Source organism: Parus major, chromosome 2, assembly GCF_001522545.3.
Source record: "Parus major isolate Abel chromosome 2, Parus_major1.1, whole genome shotgun sequence".
NCBI classification, from domain to species: Eukaryota; Metazoa; Chordata; class Aves; order Passeriformes; family Paridae; genus Parus; species Parus major.
In genome coordinates this window covers 46433886-46453236 of record NC_031769.1, presented here as the reverse complement: position 1 = coordinate 46453236, position 19351 = coordinate 46433886, and the positions used below count along the sequence as shown (strand labels likewise).

Sequence of the window (19351 nt, the reverse complement as noted above, 5' to 3'; positions counted from 1 at the left end):
GACAACTCTGTAATTGCCCAGTCACTTCAGCCACAGCTGAATTTTGCAGCTGGAGGAACATTGTTGGACAATAGCAGCAAAGGTGAGCATCCTTGGTCCTCACCTGTACAAAGTTAGATTACCACAAGCTATCTTCACCAAAGTTTTAAGCAAGTGCACATCAAGAGAGATAAGCAGAGCTCATTGCATCCTTATTCAGCTGCTCAGCTGTGGAGTCAGAAAGCACCTCCCAAACACAATGATTTCCTAAACTATCCATAGTATTACCATTTCTTAGCATTAGGTTATTTTTAATAATCCTATCTAATAATTTAATAATGTTGTTTTTAAAAATCTTTTTACAACACAGAAAACATGCTCCTTAAGAGAAAATATTGATCAGTAGCAAGTTATTACACTAAACAAATGGATCAACTTCAGTTTTCTTGTCTTTGACTAAATATTTCAGTTGCATCATGCACTTGCAGGTACATCATCTTTGCCTAAGCCTTAAAGTAAGGCAGGTTCACCTTAGTCCCTGATGTTTCAGAGTAAGATATTGTAACAGGTAACGAGGCACCACTAAGGATACAGTCTGCAGAAGACTCGCAGATACTTTTATACCCAGGTTCCCACACTTCTGTGAAATCCTTTACTATTTGGTCTTTAAAAGCCTGCCTTAAACAGACAGGTTTTGCTGCACATCTATGTATTTCTACAGATTTACTATTTTAATTGATAATAAACGCTATATTTTCAAACAGTTCTGAACGTATATGTGCTTTTTACTCTACAGGCAAGACACAAAACACTTCAGGGCTCACACACTTCTACAGGCTACAGGTTTGAGAATCTGAAAATTTTGTTGATCAGATACACTGAAAGACACACTGAATATTTCTTAGTGGTTCACATCATGACTGAATGTATCTTGAAAACTCATGTGCTTATGTGACAACTGTATACATCATCTCACATTACTAAATTGCAAGTTGCAATATTAATGTACCTTTTTTCCCTCAGACATACCTGTACGGTCTTTTTAATTCTGTGTGAAGGACCTGGATATTCTGGGGAATACAGTTCTGTTAAGAATAATGAATTGATTAATGTTGATTTTCCCAGTCCAGATTCACCTAGAAGAAAACAGAACAGTTTCAGTAAAACCAAGAGTATCACATCAAATACAAACACTTTGATCTACATTTTAAATGCTCTTTAAACATAGTACCTGAAATCATGCACTGCACTCTAAGACACCGAGAATCTGTCTTCCAATTTAAAGGAAAACCTTTCAAATCCAGCTGTCACTGCTGAGCTCTATAGACATTAATTTTTCCAATCACATTAAGCATTGAGTGCATTCAGCACTTTTGTCCATTGCTCCTATTACAACACTCAAAGATGATATTAAATTGTATATACAAGCTATCTTCCTGGTATAACTCATAATGCCAAAGCAGATTAAGTTGTCTCCTTTATTTCAAGTATTATTTATTTGAGAGTCTTTATTATCAGGGAGGGAAAAAAGAAGTGGGGGGATGGGGAATAAGACTGAGATTAGTTTGCTATAACTATTGAAGCCACAAGAGATAAAATGAAATTTCAAACTACATGGTTTGCCTGGGAATTTTGTTGTCATTGGGGCACAGAAAGGGTCTGGACTTTATTTGGGATTTTTTGGTAATTTGTTCATAAGCAACAATAAGTCAGCCTTGCTAAAGAATCTGGAGACACTACTGCTGTGACAATCCAAGCAAATACAGCTAAACACCCCACAGCAAAGATTATCCTCCATTTACAGCTCTACAGAGACAAGGTTAAGAATTTCAGATCAACTACTTATTATAATATTTTAAAAGAAAAGTCTTTTACTTGGGTTTGTGTTTTTTTTAAGAAATTACTTCAACACAACAATTCACACTGGCAAGAGAAATAAGGAAAAAGGTATGAAAAAAATACTGCTTTCTTTCTGTTTAAGCTTCATGTGCAGTCTGTCAGTACATTGACTGAAACAGAAACAGACACAGAGAAATTTGCTCTCAAGCTAACAAACATGAGGGCAAGCTAAGTACTTTCACTGAGGGAGGAAAATGAGCTGAACTGGGCCCATAATTGAAAGGTAAGACTTAAATAAAGCACTAATCACTCCAGCCCCAACAAATATTGTGTTGATTTAGAGACTGAATTGAGAAAACTTCCAACCATGTCTTGAGATAAATGCCCTGGGTTAATGCAAGGGAGCTATATAGCAGCAAGCAGTTAGGAACTGTCTCCCCTGTACAGGTATCTGGGTTTCCTACACGAGCTGGCTCATACACAGCAGCCATCTCGATTACAGTGGTGTAGCTCAGGGTGTCTGCAGCACGGAGCAGAGCAATCTCATTAGCTACACGGTAAACGGATTAGCAGCTGATGAAACACTGCAAGCAGAGCTCCTGCCGGCTGTCTGCGCTCTCAGCAGGGCTTGTTCTTCAAACCGCACCCTCTTGGACACATGAGCTAAGTGTGCTGCGAGCAGCGGCTGTCCGAAGCCAGGCTGATGGGCTGCGGCAGCCAAGGAAAAGGGAGCTACTCAAGGTACGGTGTCAGGATAGCAATGAACACTAACCACACCAGGGCAGGTTTATTCAAGCCAGCAGGGACATGCTTGCTGATGAGATTTCATCACTGCCCTGCAGACTTTGCCTTTTCCTCTGGTCAGATGCATGAGACACTTAAGAACTATGCAGTAAACACAGTGCCTCTGAGTCTGGTTATAAAGGACGCAGCTTTTCTACTCTTCATTTGCAAGATTTTAAGGGAAGGGTCAGCTGCATATGACAGGCCTCCCCACCAATTCTACAACAGAAAGAAACTTTGGAAATGCACAACTTTCCAATCTCATTGATACATCCCGGCTAAAGCTTAACCTCCCTCTCACAACCCTACTCAAGAGATACCATTCCAATTAAACTGAAGGTTTTTATCCACCATACCGCAGTCCTCAAGAGGGGGGCTATGCTTTTGAAATGCACAATTCATACCCTTTCAGTGACCTTTGCTTTTTAACTTGATCATAATCTAGCAAAAGGCACCCTACTACAGTACTGAAGAAAGACTTCAGCATCAGATTCTACTTCAGTATATAGAAAGGGCTGCCCCTTCTCCCTTCTATTAGGGTTACTGCTGGTCTTAATATGCTAAAGAATTTCAGGTGAAAGACACTGAGAACAATCACTTCTCCTGAAAATGAGTGCCTGTCAAGTTGTCATTGAAATTCAACATATGGAAATATGATTTTCAGCTTCAAAAGAATGTGATGGAAAACCAGCAGTTTGCCCTAGATGGCTTGGGCAGCTGTGGCACTCCATACCAAGTAGATCCTGAACTGCTGAAGCATTTCATCCTGAGAGATCTGAGGTTTGTTCCCCTACTCACCCTTCACCTCTCTCACAGCTGCAAGAAGATGTGAAGACAATTTTGAGCTGAAATTAGTGAAAAGAAAGTATGCTTAGAATATTTATGCTCAATCTTGTTCCCAAAGGCGCCCAGCATCCTAGATATCTATGCTAACTTTAATCAGCCAGTGCAGATTATAACAGTTTAAACTGCTTAACTGCTACCAGTAATTGAGGTATTACATGTAAGAGTCTGCATCAATGTGCCAATCCTGGATGCAGTTGTGCCTTAGACCATATAAGGGTCAACATCTGCAACAGCAGTAAGAGGCTCATCATATCAAAGAAAACTACTGCACTGAAACTGTAGGTAAAAACTCTAATTTAAGCATTTGATACTGTACTAAAGTAAGTCATGCTGCTGCCACTATAAGAAAACAAGAGTTTCTCTGGTGACTACAGTGAAAGGAGAATTAGAGAGATCAACTGTAACTGAACATTAAAGCAGCTTTTATGGACACACTAAGATATTCTGAGCTTTATTAGAAATATGGTAAGAAGCAGAGAAAGAAAAAAAAAATTTCAACCCCCAACCAAAACAACCGTCCAAATCTCACAGACAAACACAGAACACCCTCAACTCCACAGCCAAACAAAACCCTCTGTCCTTCCCAAAATTACCTAAAAGGATTGCCTACTGGAAAGCCAGGGAAATCAGCTTCCACAGGTGCAACAGGCTATGAATATGACTAACAAAACCACACAGGAGAAGGGAAAACAAGTGAAATTTAATTTGCCTTTACAGAATCAAAAAGACACATCCCAATTCTGAATATCAGGAAAAAAGATACATCCCAACGTTCTGAATCTTGTTCTTTTTCCTCATTATTTTGAGTCTCATGTTTAGCAGCTACATAGTGTTTCCAAATGTTTATCAAGCTTTGTTATCAAGATTGTTTCATCAAGCTTTTTTTATAGTCACATTCAAACACATAGAGCTGACCACTCTTATGGGTAGAAATAAGCACTTTTACTAACATGACTTGCATTCTTAGATGTATTACCTCATGTGAGAGCTTATTAAACATATCAAGTGATCAAGGTGAGTAACCAATCTTGAACATTCTCAGCATGCTCTCTGCATGACTTTCCACCTCTTCATTTTAAGTTACCCTTGCAGAAATAACCAGAAGTTTTCTACTCTTCACAGACAATTACCTACCAGTGAAACCGTATTTCATGCTTATGCCCTGTGACAGTCAACTGCACCACTGGGAACATGGCCACAAGTGCTACTAAGGCATTTCTAGTTGCTTTCCCAAGCTTCAGGTGGGACTACAAGACTGCCAAGGAACCACACACAGGCAAGAAAAATGCTTTGCAGCACTGGAAACCAAGACTTCAGTTAAATTGCTTGAAGTGTTTTGCTTCATGTGTCATCACCAAGAAGATGGCCCAGTCTCTCCGTCACTGTTTCTATAAACCAGACGCAGCAAGAACTGCATATTCAAAAGATGCTTTAACTGCTGATTCTGATGGCTGAGAGAAGGTAACTCATCCCAGTGGGACTGCTGCTCATTAGAAACAAGCCACCAGTAAGTCCTGTGGTAACCAGGTTTCTACAAATTGCACAGTTTTTGGAAAGTTCCACTGCATTTTAAGCAGACATCTGTATTTAGAGTTCCTTGATACAGGTAAGCATTAAGATCCAGTTGCTTCACTGCTTTTTCAGAATGAAGATATCCAACAATATGTTCCTCCTGTGATGAAGCAAATTTGATAGCCACAAAAAGTTATTACAAGGGGATCAAATTCAACAGAAAAATGCTGTACTTCTCCACAACCTACTTGTACAGAATGTTTACATCAAAGCATATTTTATTTTTAGCTGGTAAGCAAGTTTTTTCATGAATTTTCCCATTTTATAAATTCTAATTATTGTGACAGTTTTTGCTTAAAATATAATCCCATTAGTTTGATGTTGGTGACTCAAGGAAGGGCAAAAAGCTTGTCAAAAGGTATAAAAAATAATGCATTTCATCTTCTTTCATCCTTGTACAAGTCACAGTTTATGTGCACGACAGCACCTGCAGCTTTATGCAAATGTGCAATGGCTTTGATGGCACTGTAGCATGCAGGTTTTTACTTTGATACAGAAGGGAAGATAGATGAATAATCAGAGAGCCTGAACTACGGGGAGTGGTATGATGGAACCATCCTCTTGCCAAAGGGGAATGATGTTCTGCCATGTCATTACAGACAACCACAAAAATGGAAACTACAAGATGCTTTTAATTTCAAGTCTGATTTTAGAAGCTTTCATAAAGGCTAGTTCCTGTCTTCAGTGGTCTACAAAATACAAACCAACATTCCAATAAACATGTAAGAACATTCAAATGAAACCCATCAGGAGGAGGATGGGAGCAGGACCATGCTGTTGCCACTTAGCTGCTTTTCCATGTAGGATAGCGTCATGTGAAATTTTGCAAATGATCAACTTTGTCTTTTATAGATATTTATAAGCAGAAGAAAACCAAAGCTTCACCATTTCACAACTTGAATGTGAAGCACAAATTATATAAGCAACATATGTTAGAGCCACAAAGATGCTCCTAGCAAAACAGAGGAACAGGGAAGTCTAGCAGCAATAAATTAATTTCTGCCTGTCAGCAACTGCATCAACAGCAACATAATTTCAGCATTCAGGATACAGTAAGACAATTTAATCAATTTTCTTCGAGCAGAATTTAAAGTGCAGTAACTGAAGGCAGACTTGGCATATCGTTCTTGTCACTGATGACATCTAAATAATTCAGAAAATCCATTAGCAGGGATGGGAAATACCTCAGAAGAATACTGCAACAGATTCTACAAAGCATTTTCCAAGTAATATTGTTTCCTCTCAAAGCAGAAGCAGGTCTAGCTTTCTGCAACTGACAAACTAGAACTACCATGAAACAATAGCTTAACTTCACGGGTGAAATTTTGGCTACTGCCTAGAGAAATGGTCCCCTAATCCCAGTCCAGCTTTTGCACTACAATTCATAATGCAGTATGTGAAGCTAGAAGCATTCCAGCAAACTAGGGCACATAGGGCTTTAGGATGGGAAAATTAAGGGGAGATAAGACCAGACAAATGATCTAAGTCAAATACTCTCCTTTCTTTTTGGAAACTAGGGTAAGTGCTAAAATCTGCATTTAAAACTAGACCTCTTCTCTGTCACAAAAGAATCATCAACAATTCACAAGTCCAAGAATTTTTGGCACTTCCTGAAGAAAGTTGTATTTCCTCTAATTGCATATACAGGCCTTGCTCCTGATAAACAGTGTGTCTGTGAAGTAGCCATTTAAAATAGGACACGTTATCTAATTTAACATGAGGCAGGGGAAGCAATCTTCCAGCATTTTGGACAAAAACTTGCAGCCCAGTAACACTGAAGAACCAAAACCACAAGTTTCTCTTCACTTTTAGTTCTTCAACAACACTGCAGATGACAAAAACTCTATATGGCATTGGTCCATTCATATCTAGTACCAAGAACAGCTGAAATACAACAATCTGAGTTTCAGAATTATAAGCCCACCATTAGCAGCTGCAGTCCAGGCTTGCCGAAGCTTACCCTGCTTTGTTTTCTGTGTTAGGTGAAAGAAAACTCCTATGTTTGATTAAGCTGTGGTCATACTGCAATGCAGCTTTAGAGACATTACAAGCAACAACAAGTTGCCAAAACTGACCTACATGGAAAATCTGAATGAACAAGCTCTCTGTGAATTAACTGGGTTAAACAATTCAACTGGAAATGACAGAAGCTGCAGAGTTCCAGGAAAATTTTCTATGGTAAAACCTCATAACCAGGATATACCTTCCATCTTCACAGGCTTTGACAAAGCCAAAATAAAGAGCCTTCACAAGAGAATAAAAAAAACCTTATTGCTACAGAAATCAAAGCAAGAGGAACAGAAACTGTTGTGAAAAATGATAAAGCAAGATACCCTCTTTAATGCAAGAAAGCAAACATCTGAGACCACCACTGCTTGGTCTGAAACAGACATCTAGAGAAAGCTACAGAACTGGACTTATTTTCTGGAAGCAAATACAGGGATAAATAGAATTGAATTCCCTGATTACATGAATTATTAAAAACAAAACAAAAAAAACCCCAAAAAAACCCACAAAAAAAACAAACAAAAAAAACCAGGGAAAGATTATAGGAACATGAAATTTGTCATCTCTACATTACAGCTGACAACCAATTGTACATCACTTCCAGTACACGACTGCTAACATTTGCTGACTGAAGAATGAAAGGTATACTAATTAACAGAGATTGCAGATTAGTCACAGTGGGCTCCTCCATTACTTGGACAGAAACAAAACTGACACAGCTACCAAAACGCTAATGAAAAAATAAGAAGGAGAAATGGGGTTTATTTAATCTTTAAAACACTCAGTACAGATGCAAGTCAACATCTCAGATGGTGTGGCATACATGCAACTCAAGAACAAGAAGTTCTACACATCAACTTGAGCAAAAGGAGAGAAAGGCGAAGCACTTTAGCATTATCCTCCTCAAAATGCCACCCAACTGATAAATCTAAGGCATGAGTATCAGAAAATTTCAGAAGCACAAAACACAAAATTATTTTTATTTACGTGGAATCTAATGAGTCTCTACAGAAGAGCACAAACAAACAGCACTTGGACTGACTTCCTATGAAAACTTATATTAGAACAGAATAAGAACTACTGGAAGTATATTGAGTGTTCTCAAAATATCCCAGATGGGACACTGCTATTAAGCAAATCCACAAAAACTTTGTCAGATGACTTAATTTAGAACATTTATTGTGGTAGTAAAAATTTCTTTCAGTACCTTATACCTTCCATCTTGATGCCTTCTCTCTGTAATATCCTTGGAAGAACTTTTTATAGCAGGAAACAACGTTATGACAAATCCCTTAACTGGCATAAGTGACAAAAGGAAGATACAGCTAGACAAACCCTGAAAATTCACCCCAGTGATATGATTTTTGTGGCAATAAGAAATGAGAAATTAGGGCAATGCTGTTTGCAAATTAGGATAATTCTGGTTCTTTGGTCTGGTGTTAGCCAACCAAGGAACAAGAGGATCACATTGATGCGCTCTCCTGAATACACTGCTGCCACTTTTAAGCAACCCTTGGCAAAATGTGCTTTTGTTTCCATGACAGCCTCCACCCCTATTGTAAAAATGGGTATTTTAGCTCTAAAAAAGGATGAGAAAGGTTGGAATAAGCTTGTGTTGTCAAGACTACACCCTTTTTAATATGGTAACAACTGTTTTGCTTAAGTGCTAAGCCACTGTTTCCAAACTGCTGCCACCACTGTTCAGTTTTCTAATAATGGCTTAGAAGAAAACTGAGCTGCTTTTGCAGCCAACAGAAGCATCAGTTTACAAAGTGGAAAGGAAAATGGACAGGTCTGATAAGGTCATATCCTAAGACCTGTCTAGAGTGCTTGTTATGCACTGCAGTGGATAAGTCTGAAGGACAGACATGGGAGGTGGACCCAGGACTCCTGGAATTTCTGCCAGCTACAGAGGACACAGCCCAGAGCCAAGGACACTGAATCTGGTAAGTCACAGGCTTGTCCTTTACAGAAGGTGAGAATGATACACAATGAGTTGAGTCAAAAGAGATACAAGACATAAATCTTGAAACATTTTTTTACATAAATACTTAAATCATTCAGTCAAATACAATGCAAAACAAAAAAACTCTAACATGCAAGTAAGTGAAAAACGGACATGCTCTTTTCTGTCTCAATGCCTGCTGAGTTGCAGCTATTGTTTTCTGCTCTGCCTGGCACTGACTTAGCAGAAAAGTAGTGAACAAATACTTGTCAGTAGTCAATTTCCTTCAAGTTAGCAACTTCATATATATCCACACATTTACTGGCAGTACATGTCTCCAAGACATAAAAAATAAAGACATCTTGCAAGTTCTTCTCCACTACAATGTAATGGTATCCCTCTAAATTAACCTTTCTAATATAAAAGGTCACAGCTTCATCTCATCTTTTATTTCAGTATTTATAATATGCTAAGGCTGAGTTTCACTGTAGATTTCAAAAAGTTATTTGCCTCTATAGGGCCAGAAGGACATGAAACAGTCTAGCAATTTCTATATTCCTTAAATTAGAATATAAAGATACCACCTTTGCAGTACTATGCTTTTTTGTTTTATTCAAACTTCGAAATCTGAACTAAAATCTAATGTTGCTCTCCAATAGCAAAAATATTCCCACACCTCATGTGCCATCTTTTCAAACGAAAAAATTCATTCGAGCAATTATCATATTCCTGTTCAAGTCTGTCATCCAAAATGATGTATCAGATAGACATTTCTCCTGAAATAAGGAATTTTAGTAATGAGACTAAAAAAAAAAAAAAAAAAAGGAATTAAATTAAACTTCTGAGAGGCATGTAAGTTTAAGTGGGATAGACCTGATTAACATGTAGCTATTTATTTACAGTTTATATGTGAAAGCTCCCCATTTGGGGAGCCATCTGAAAATGCATACTACTAAGATTTCCATACTCCACAAATGTTTCATTTGGAAACACACATCCTGATTTGGAAACACACAACTAATTTAAAGCCAAGACTGCACTATGCTAAAGGATGTGTCATTTACAAACATTTAAGCTGCACTTTTAAAACCAAGAACAAATATTTGCCGTCACCCTACATCACACCAAGCAGGAGCTGCAACAACCAGTGCTTAAAAGAAGTGTCAACTCAAAAGCATTCTGCCAGAGTTATGTACATCCACTAATATCAGCTGATCTGATGCATGACTTAAGCTGAGCGTGCTACAGATTGTGATCTTCCCCATAGCTCTTAAAAATTTCAGATGCATACAGAATTCATCAAAGATAGCTTTTAAACATTTATCTAGGAATATTTTTCAATACCATTCCACAAGACTCATGTATGCACAGCCTCATTCAGTATTTTAAGTAGAAAATTATCCATAGGATAAGCTGTTCTTCTAATTAGAGAAATCAAAATTCTTCAAGGAAAAATATCTCAGACATAAACACAGATACCTTCTTAGAACCACATTACGTACTACTCAAGATTTTTAGTCAAAACATTAGTTCAATGCAACCAAGGCTCAGTTTGAGCCTTCAATTTCTTCAAATTCAAACTTCAATTTCTGAAACAAATGCCTCACGACTGTCATATCAGCCAACACTGCCACCAAAAACAAATTAAATCCCAGCCTCCAAGCCATTCCTCCTCTGTGCTGACACAAGATTTTCCTTTGCTATGCTGCAAGCAGACTGAAGACTAACCCTCCTTGCATCGCCCAGAAAACACTCCAGCTGGATTTGCACACTAATCCAATTCGGGCCAAGTGCTATTAGTTCTTTCAGCAGCAGCACAGACTTAGACCAGGTTAAAATCTGAACTTCAGCCTAGAGGAACAGCTGCTATTGCTGGATCACAGTTTTTCTAATTAAACCAGAAGGACAGTTTATAAATGCCACTGAGGATATTATGACTTCTCAAGTACTTAAAAATTATGAAGAATCATTTCCATTCTCTTACTCATGCCACTGATACCCTCTACATCAACCAAAATCTTCTCATCCAAGCATCTTTAAAGGGTTGTCCACAACATTGATAAACAGCATGAAAAGAGAATTCCAGCATCTGTAAAAGACATCAGGGACTCAGGAAAAAAAAAAGCTCTACAGTAAAACTGATCAAAAATAGGTTGACCACATATGGAATGCACAGTCTAATTTCTTCCCCCCTCACTTTGTTCTGTTTTTCATTAAAAAAACAACCCTTTTATGTCTTGGGGTGGGTTTTTTGTGTTTGTTTGTTTGTTTTTTGTGTGTGTTTGGGGAGTTGTTTGTGTTTTGGTTTGTTTTGGCAATGGAAAGTACTTAAGTCTCATTTTCCTAAAAGCCACCATAACCTGGTCTAGGAAAAGCAGCTGACAAGTATGTGATACTTAAATGAAAATATGCATTCAGATTTTATAATTTTTAAAGATGCGCCATTATTGAAAAGCTAGTAGAAAATGAGAAGAACATGGACCTTAAAATAAACAAGTCTAATAGCGAGCCCATTGCCACAATAAAAAAAATAGTTTTCTTTCTGCACTGTGTTTTATCCATTAATAGTGGTGACACTCGTCATCCTTGGCATGTTCTGAAGGGAAACCTCTCAAAGGACCCAGGTCTTGGAGACAGCAGCTCTGGTTATTTTTCAAAGTGGTAACATTATGCTGGTTATGTTACAGATCTACCAACATTAAAGTGATTGAAGAAAGCCTAGAAAAAGACAGTTTGCTACCATCACACTGGTTGGTGGGAAAAACAGCCACGTCAAAGAAATCCACTGGTATAGATATGAAAAAAAAAAAAAAAAAAAAAGGCAGCCAGATGACATCTAGAGCTCCAAAACAGAGCTGTATCTAAGGCACTGACAAAGAATTTCCACTGATTCTACTATTTTTGAAAAGAAAGATCCAAGTCTGGGTTTTTCCTAGCCATTTCCAATTGCTATGACTAGTAGTGTAACAGCCTTACAAAAAGAGGGGGCAATAGGGGGACTTTTACCATTTCAGTTACATCAGTTATTGTTCAGACTTACTATGTTAAAAAAAAAAACAGGGTGCTTTTTTTGTACTTGAATACCTATAGTGTTATTGGGAACTCTTCTTAAAAGTACAGGCAAAACAACAGCCAAGTCAGCATCACAAAAATGAAGATGTAACTAAGCAGACTAAAGGACTGGGAATTAAAAGCCAGAAGTTTTAGTAATTATACTGCAATGTAAGGTGTCTCAAACATCAATACCCATCCAAAAGTAAACCAGCATGCAGGCAAACACCAGATTCAACAGAAAACCTGGGGCTGGAATAAGGAGAACTGTGAGAAAAAGAAGTTGGTAGGTGCTCAAAAAGTACAAGACAGTTTGAATAAAACTGAAAAATAAACTGCTAACTATATCTGAAAACAGCAGTTACCCATAGGCAATCCAAATCTATGCTGCTTCTGAACAAGACCTCTCAACAGTGAAGCACCTAAGTCATGCACAGTGCTCAGAGAAAAAAACAAGGATAGAGTCCCAAATCAAGTATAGTATTGGGAGATCAGCACCAGTCACCCCAGCATCCAGTTATATGCTGCAGTGAAACAGTCCTGCAGAAAAACCAATTGGAAAGCTGTGGAAAATGGTTTTAGGCAAGATTCACACTTCAGCAAAAATATGTTGCCCTGAGCTGTGGACATCAATAAGCCCTCTGCTCCCAGTAGCATTCTTTCCAAAAATAAACTCATCATAAACAACCACAACAAACTTCCTCTTTCTAAAATGTGTTTCAGGTTAACTATGTTTTACAGTTTGATCTTAATTCTTCTGTTCTGTAAAATAAAGACCAAGGCTGGCACTACCCCCCCTGCAAAACATCATTTTTTATTCCAAATTTCCATTAGGATTTATGTTCTCCTCCCCATTCACCTGTAATAATGCTTCATTTGAACTGTAAGCCGAAATTGCTCCAGAAGTAATTCAGGTACTGAAGGGACCAGAAATGATATTTAATTGGACCTAAGTTGCTATTTGTACACCAGAGTTACATTACACAACAAGCTTCAGCCCCTCAATTGGAGATGCAGGGCTGTAATATCTATCAGGATGCTGTAACTGTTTCTTTCAACCATACCAGTAAATTCAAGAAGTAAAAATCATCCTTCTCTGTTACTTGACTGCTCAATTACTAGAAATGGAGTATCCAGGGGGTCCCTAGCCTGCTACAAAAAGAATATGAAATGTGTATTCTTGTCCTCCCCATCTGTCCCTATTCTCCTTTTCAGCTGCTTGAAACAATCCTGAAGGACTGGATGCAAAGTTGGCATATCTCTGCATCAAAATTTTTCCTAAAACCTACTCACCTCTGATTCTGAAAGAAACCATTTGAAAGATAAACAATGAAGATTTAAACAGAAATGTCTCTTGAAAAATACGGTACTTCAACTACCACTCCTGAAGTTCTTGAAGCAAGTGTACCAAAGGTACTCCAACAAAATACATATTCCCAGGTTGGTATTTTGGGTTTGATTTTGTTGTTGTTGTTTTTTGGTTTTTTTGGTGGGAGGGGTCCACGGTGTTTTTTAACTTGAAAAGCTTCATTTCAATGATTAAAAGAGGTAATTTCCATGACTGGGGGAAACCACAAAGCAACCTGAATAGCATCTTTCAGTCCCAAAGTATATATTTTCTATATTTCTTCTTTAAGTGTAAATAGCCCACAAAGAGTTACATTAAGATCTCTAATGTAATAAACATCAGTGATGTCTGCAGCACAGGAAGAATTAGAAAAGCCATTTTCTGCTATAGTGACTCTGATACAAGATACCCTTCTAGAATTAAATTTGTTATTTCAAATCAGGTCAGATCTGCTCCAAACTACATTCATTTCACAGCATTTCTACAGTAGCACAAAAAAACCTGGTCACCTTTTTAATACCAACTACATTTTTAAGAGCTTTTCACTAGCTTGTATTTGCTGTCAGAATCAAATTCCTCATTTTAAAGATCATTATGACTACAGACATTTACTTAAATATTTGTAAGCTCCTCAAGTCTACCACAGACACACCACACCTGTTGGTTCCTGCATCTATCTCCATGCTCACTCAACTGTCTTGAAAGTCACAAATGCGAACAAACAACGGGGGAATCATTAAAATTCCACCATCCATTGGAGAGGAAACAACCATGTGTTAATTTTCTCATTAGGAAAAGCAAATGCAGCAAACCCATAGCAAACCTTGAAGTGTTACCTGTTTATGCTAAGCACCTTGACATTTATGGAATTAAGATGAACAAGCTGGAAGCTTTTACCACTGAGGAGTTTGCAACACTTGACAAAATAATCTAGCAATAAAATGCAGCCAGAACTGCTTTGGGTAATTCAATCTAACTTGAAATGTTCAAGTTATAGCTTATACCCTGCATGTTAAACATGTCATGTACTTTTACAGTTTCTCAGAGTTTTTACACATAAAAATCCCCCGGACCTCTATAGTTTGTACTAGACACCCTGCTTCCTTTCATCCTTTCAAAGAAATCAGCCTCACCTAACAGAAAATATGAACTACTTCCTACATACAAGAAAAGCCAAACACTGCAAAATTTGCATGAAAAGTTGTACTACAGGAACTAAGACTTTACTACTACACCTAAGGCCACACTTAGACTTTTTTACTGGAAACAGCTATCCTCAGAAAAATTGCCCTCATTTGTAAGCAGTTATTATGGGCTTAATTATAAGCAAAGACTTATAAAAAGGTTTATAAATTATATTGCACACATTGTTCCACAACTGGCAAAAACAAGTTTGGTTTTCTAGACATCTGTGGCCATCCCTTCTTACCAGACAGTTAGCACAAGCTCCTCTTTTAGCTGTCTTGACTCTTTCTCTTCCCGGATGTAAGCCTCAAGGCAGATGGACTGAATGCTAATCAGCAAATGGGGCCTATTACCTCTAATCCTTGACAGGACCTTCTGATTTAGTATTTTTTCTGAAAGACAGAGTTCACATTCTGCCAGACTGCCCCATGATATGAATGAAAACCCAGAAAGTGGGAACAACTGGGAGATCTACTTAAAAAATAAATTTAAATCATAGCTAAAACTGAATTGCACATGCAACCATCTATCACACAAGTGAGACTTGCAAGCCAGTAACACTTGTGCTAACTAGTTGTCCAACTAATACTAAATGTAGAATACAAATAGCTTATTTATATTATCTCCCAGGGAGAGAGTCACACAATTCTACAAAAATATTCAAATCTTCTAATCTTCAGCACCTTTTTAAATACTCTGAGAGTCATGAAGAGGTGGTAGAATAGAAGGGATCTGAGCTGACTTCCATCCACAAAGAATAACAATTATTCTGGTACCAAACAAAATATATGGGGAGAAAACAGCTCCAATATTTCATACAAATATATAATCCTGAATTAGGCTATCAAAGCAGTAATTTTAAAACCTAAATGCAGAATAGTTTCCCAGTCTCAAGGAGCTGTTTTACATGACTACTGTTGCTGGCTTTCGTTATCTCAAAGTTTTTTTTGCAAAGTATCTAATTATAGGGGTATAATTTATATTCAATCCTGAAAGGAAACAAGCCTCCCTTCTCCCCTTTTCCTCAAAACTTTAGGAGCTGTCTTCCCACACCCAGAACTGGGAGTGAGGAAGTAAGCCTTATTCAACCAAACAGGAACACACCCAAAACAGTTTTTTCCTTATATTCTATTTCATATATATCTGTATTAACGCTTTTGACTACAGCTTCCTTAGATGGAGTCTCACTGTTGCTGTTTACTCCTTTTCCATTCAGGTGCAGAAGCATTGTTTCATCTACAGCAAACAGCACTTTTTAGTCCAAGACAACCTAAAGCAGCCACCAGTCAAGAGACACTTCACTGACCCCACCAAAACACACAGAGCAACCAAAACAGCAGCATTCACACAAAATAGCAGATATGCTCTCCCTTCCAGAGCCTAAGTTAAGAACTCTAATATTAGTGCTTTGGAATATAATTACTGGGAGCAACCCACTGACTCTCGTATTAGGGAGGCATGAGTTCTCTTTGATTCTATTACTGAATCTCATTCAAGAAAATAAACCTGAGAGAGTCTACATAAAATTACGCAATTTTTGCAACTGCACTTCTACCCTCAGAGATTTCATGGCCCACTGAATACATTTTATTTACAATTTTAGCATTGGTCCATAGACCTAGGCAGCAACATGCTGCAGAATATGGTTAAGCTATTTTGGGTAGTATTTTGGCAAGTATTCATGAATGTGTTAAAAGAAACTGTATTTAGTATCTCTGTATCTTAAAATTCTGAAAATGAAGGATGACACAGTATATAGCAAACATACTCCTACATGAAATGCGTCATTATATAACAGATCTCATAAGACTTCATAAAAAACAATGTGTTTGAGCATCCTTTTGCATACAAGTTTTATATAAAAAGTAAATATATCAGTACTTCTGAAAAAATAAAATAAAAAATTCCACAACATTGCAGCTTTTAAGTCACCTTTATCTTTTTCACTTGCTTCTTTCCATAATCACTGTTGGACCTAAAGCATAGGAAAAACACTGTTTTACAACTTCAGTGCATTTAACTGAGAAGGATCGACATTAGACAACTACATTTCATATATCCTCAAACAAGAAGTGCCAAGAAAAACATGCCTGTGACAAGGCAGAAAGCTTTTTTAATTCATCCTGTTCAGAGCATACACAATAGTGCTTAGTTTTTATTTATGGTCAATGCTGACTACTAATTCGCAGGATTAGAACTGAGATATTAAGAAGCCTGTTCTGAAAGGCAAACTAGAGTAGTTTCGACAAGCTTGAGGAGTTAAATTATCAACCTAGTACAAGTCATAGTCATTATGCATGAACTCAAATATGGCCAAGAGCAAATAGAGACATGCAGAAAAAAACCCTAAAAAACACCCAAAAACCTTTCAAAATCAGCATTACACAACAACTTACATAAGCAAATAAAAAAGGAACATTTTACTGCATTTTAGCAAAACTTATACTTTCTATTAAAAAGGTTACCAACAAAGTATTCAAAATTTTCTTTGCGACTTTATAAGACTCTTAGAAAACAGCAAAAACACAGAACCATAATTTCCGTGTGCAGGTTTTGTTTATTAAAAGAATTCAAAATTCAGATCCTATTCTCAAGGTCTCTATAACTAAATGAGATTGAGGTTACATGTTTCAAAAGAGCTAATGAGGGCAAAGTACTTCAGAATAGCTTCCAGATATTTTTGCATTCTTTTCAGCATCTTTTGCATCTTTTCAGACATCAGATTCAAGCACCCTTTGAAAGCAGGAAACTGAACCAACTTCTCAATGAGTTACAAGGCAAAAAGGGAGAAAACCCTTCAGAACAGCAGCAGTCAACACATCCATAGAGGGACCACGAGCCAATGGATCACTACACCTGTGTGCAAGGACTAATTCCATACTTAACCTTCTACAATGCCCTTCTTTGAGTCACACAAGTCAGACTGAGAGCTACCTCAAGGAGTACTGCGTGGATTTAGTGGTATTTGACAACAGAAAGGGCAGGACCAAAACACATTTAAGACAAAATACACTTCAACAGCAAACATCCAATGAGCTCACACATAACAAAAGCCGCAAAAAAAGCTCCTGATGAACGAGGTAGAGAATTCATGCTTTCAAAAAGTCCCCATGATACAATATTCAGAGCATTTCCAAAAAGCTGAAGTAGAATATAGGGAATTGCATTCATTCTAACTGGTGTCTATACACAGCATCCCAGGCACACCTCAATCAAGACAAGCAACAAGTCTCCGCTAACAAATCTGCTTTGTAACAACTTCTTAAGTGGCAACCCATTTACCCTAATCTTTTAGGGAAACATGGAACATACCACCTCTACTTCACATAATTTCTCTACTCCAAAGCGATCTCCAAGTTTGCTGAAAAAATGCTGTGCTATTCAGCAGATCCAAAATAAAAGAAATCCTTGTGGGGTGTGGGGTACCATCTGACAACCTCTTTTGGCATACTGCAAGAGGCTGAAGAGAGATATACCTGTTAGCAGACCCAACCAAGGACGAAGGTTCTCCATGAGCCACAGCTCTCTGCTGTTCCTTCCCACCTCCTCACCAGCCCGTCACATGGCTTCCAGTTCTTCAGTAGCACTCGGTGCTAAATTTGAATCATGGGATTCACACCAAGAGGGCAGCACACAGCAGGTCTATCTGTACCAGTCACATTTTTCCACCTTTTTATCCATGGAAATTCAACTACTAATTATTTTTGCAAATCAAAATTTACATCTCAACACTAAGAACAATACAAGAAGTTTCCTTCGTCTCCTGTTTTCACCTTCCCCTTCGGTACTTTCCCACCTTTACACCTAGCAAATATATCAAGTCCTCACATTCTCCAAGAATAGCTCAAAAAACCACAGCTTTTGCTTGCTGCTAGAAGCAGATAACTCTGAAGCTATCTGTATGTTTTGACAAATGCAGTCACTTTGTCAGAATATACTGAGAGAGCTAAAAATGGTTTTCAAACAGTAAGTAATAAAAAGCCTTCCGGAAAAGGTTCAGAGTGCATCAAGAAAAAAGCCACAGCCAGAAACATCAGAAACATGAGCACTATAATTTACTGGGCATGAAAGACCACTGAATATGCTCAACAGTACTACTATGACACAGCAGCTTGAACTAAACAGGTAGAAAGGCACGCAAGAGACAGACCTTGATCTTCCATTCTCAGAAGCATAAACATATTCAAGATACAATTTAACCAAGTCACATGTGAACATCTACAGAAACAAAAATAGTCTTTCCAGTTATCTTAGCCTTAGCTGGAAAATAGAGATTCATCAGGTTTTGGGGTTTTTTATGTTTATTTTTAATAATTATTTTAATGACTTCATTTAAAACCTTCTCACTGTGTCAAGAAAACTCAGCTGAGTTTACATCTTTTTGCATCTCGATGTAACAAAATTTACCATAAAACTTCAACTACAAAGAGACTTTATACAAAAAACAAAAAAGAGATATTAGCAAATTGAGGGTACAGAGTAAGAGAAAATGCACATTTACGCTTCTTCGTAATAAATAGATAACATTAACTGTGTTGTCCAGGTCACTCAGACAATACAATTATGTATGTGACAGCAATATCTGACATAAAAAACCCCAGGTGTTTTAACAGGATAGATACTTTATGCAGAAATATACAGCAATTACTTCCAATCTAAATTGGGCATATACACCCATCTCTCTAAAGGACACTGCAATCTGCAGTATTTCTGTGTCAGAGTTGATATTTTATCTTTCTGTGAAGTTAAAAATGCTAAGAGGCTCTCCTTACCCAAGAAAAGCCAGACCCAAGCTT

The 19351-nt window shown here is 37.7% G+C and overlaps 1 protein-coding gene across 3 annotated transcripts in view; it reads right to left on the bottom strand.

Annotated features, from left to right (window-relative positions):
• Positions 1–19351, bottom strand: part of SEPTIN7 (septin 7) — a 77219-nt gene that overhangs the window by 26073 nt on the left and 31795 nt on the right. For all 3 annotated transcript variants that reach the window (XM_015618465.2, XM_015618463.2, XM_015618466.2), the window contains exon 4: positions 1009–1115. In XM_015618465.2, coding sequence (XP_015473951.1) covers positions 1009–1115 — 107 coding nt within the window. The remainder of the gene's footprint in view (positions 1–1008; positions 1116–19351) is intronic.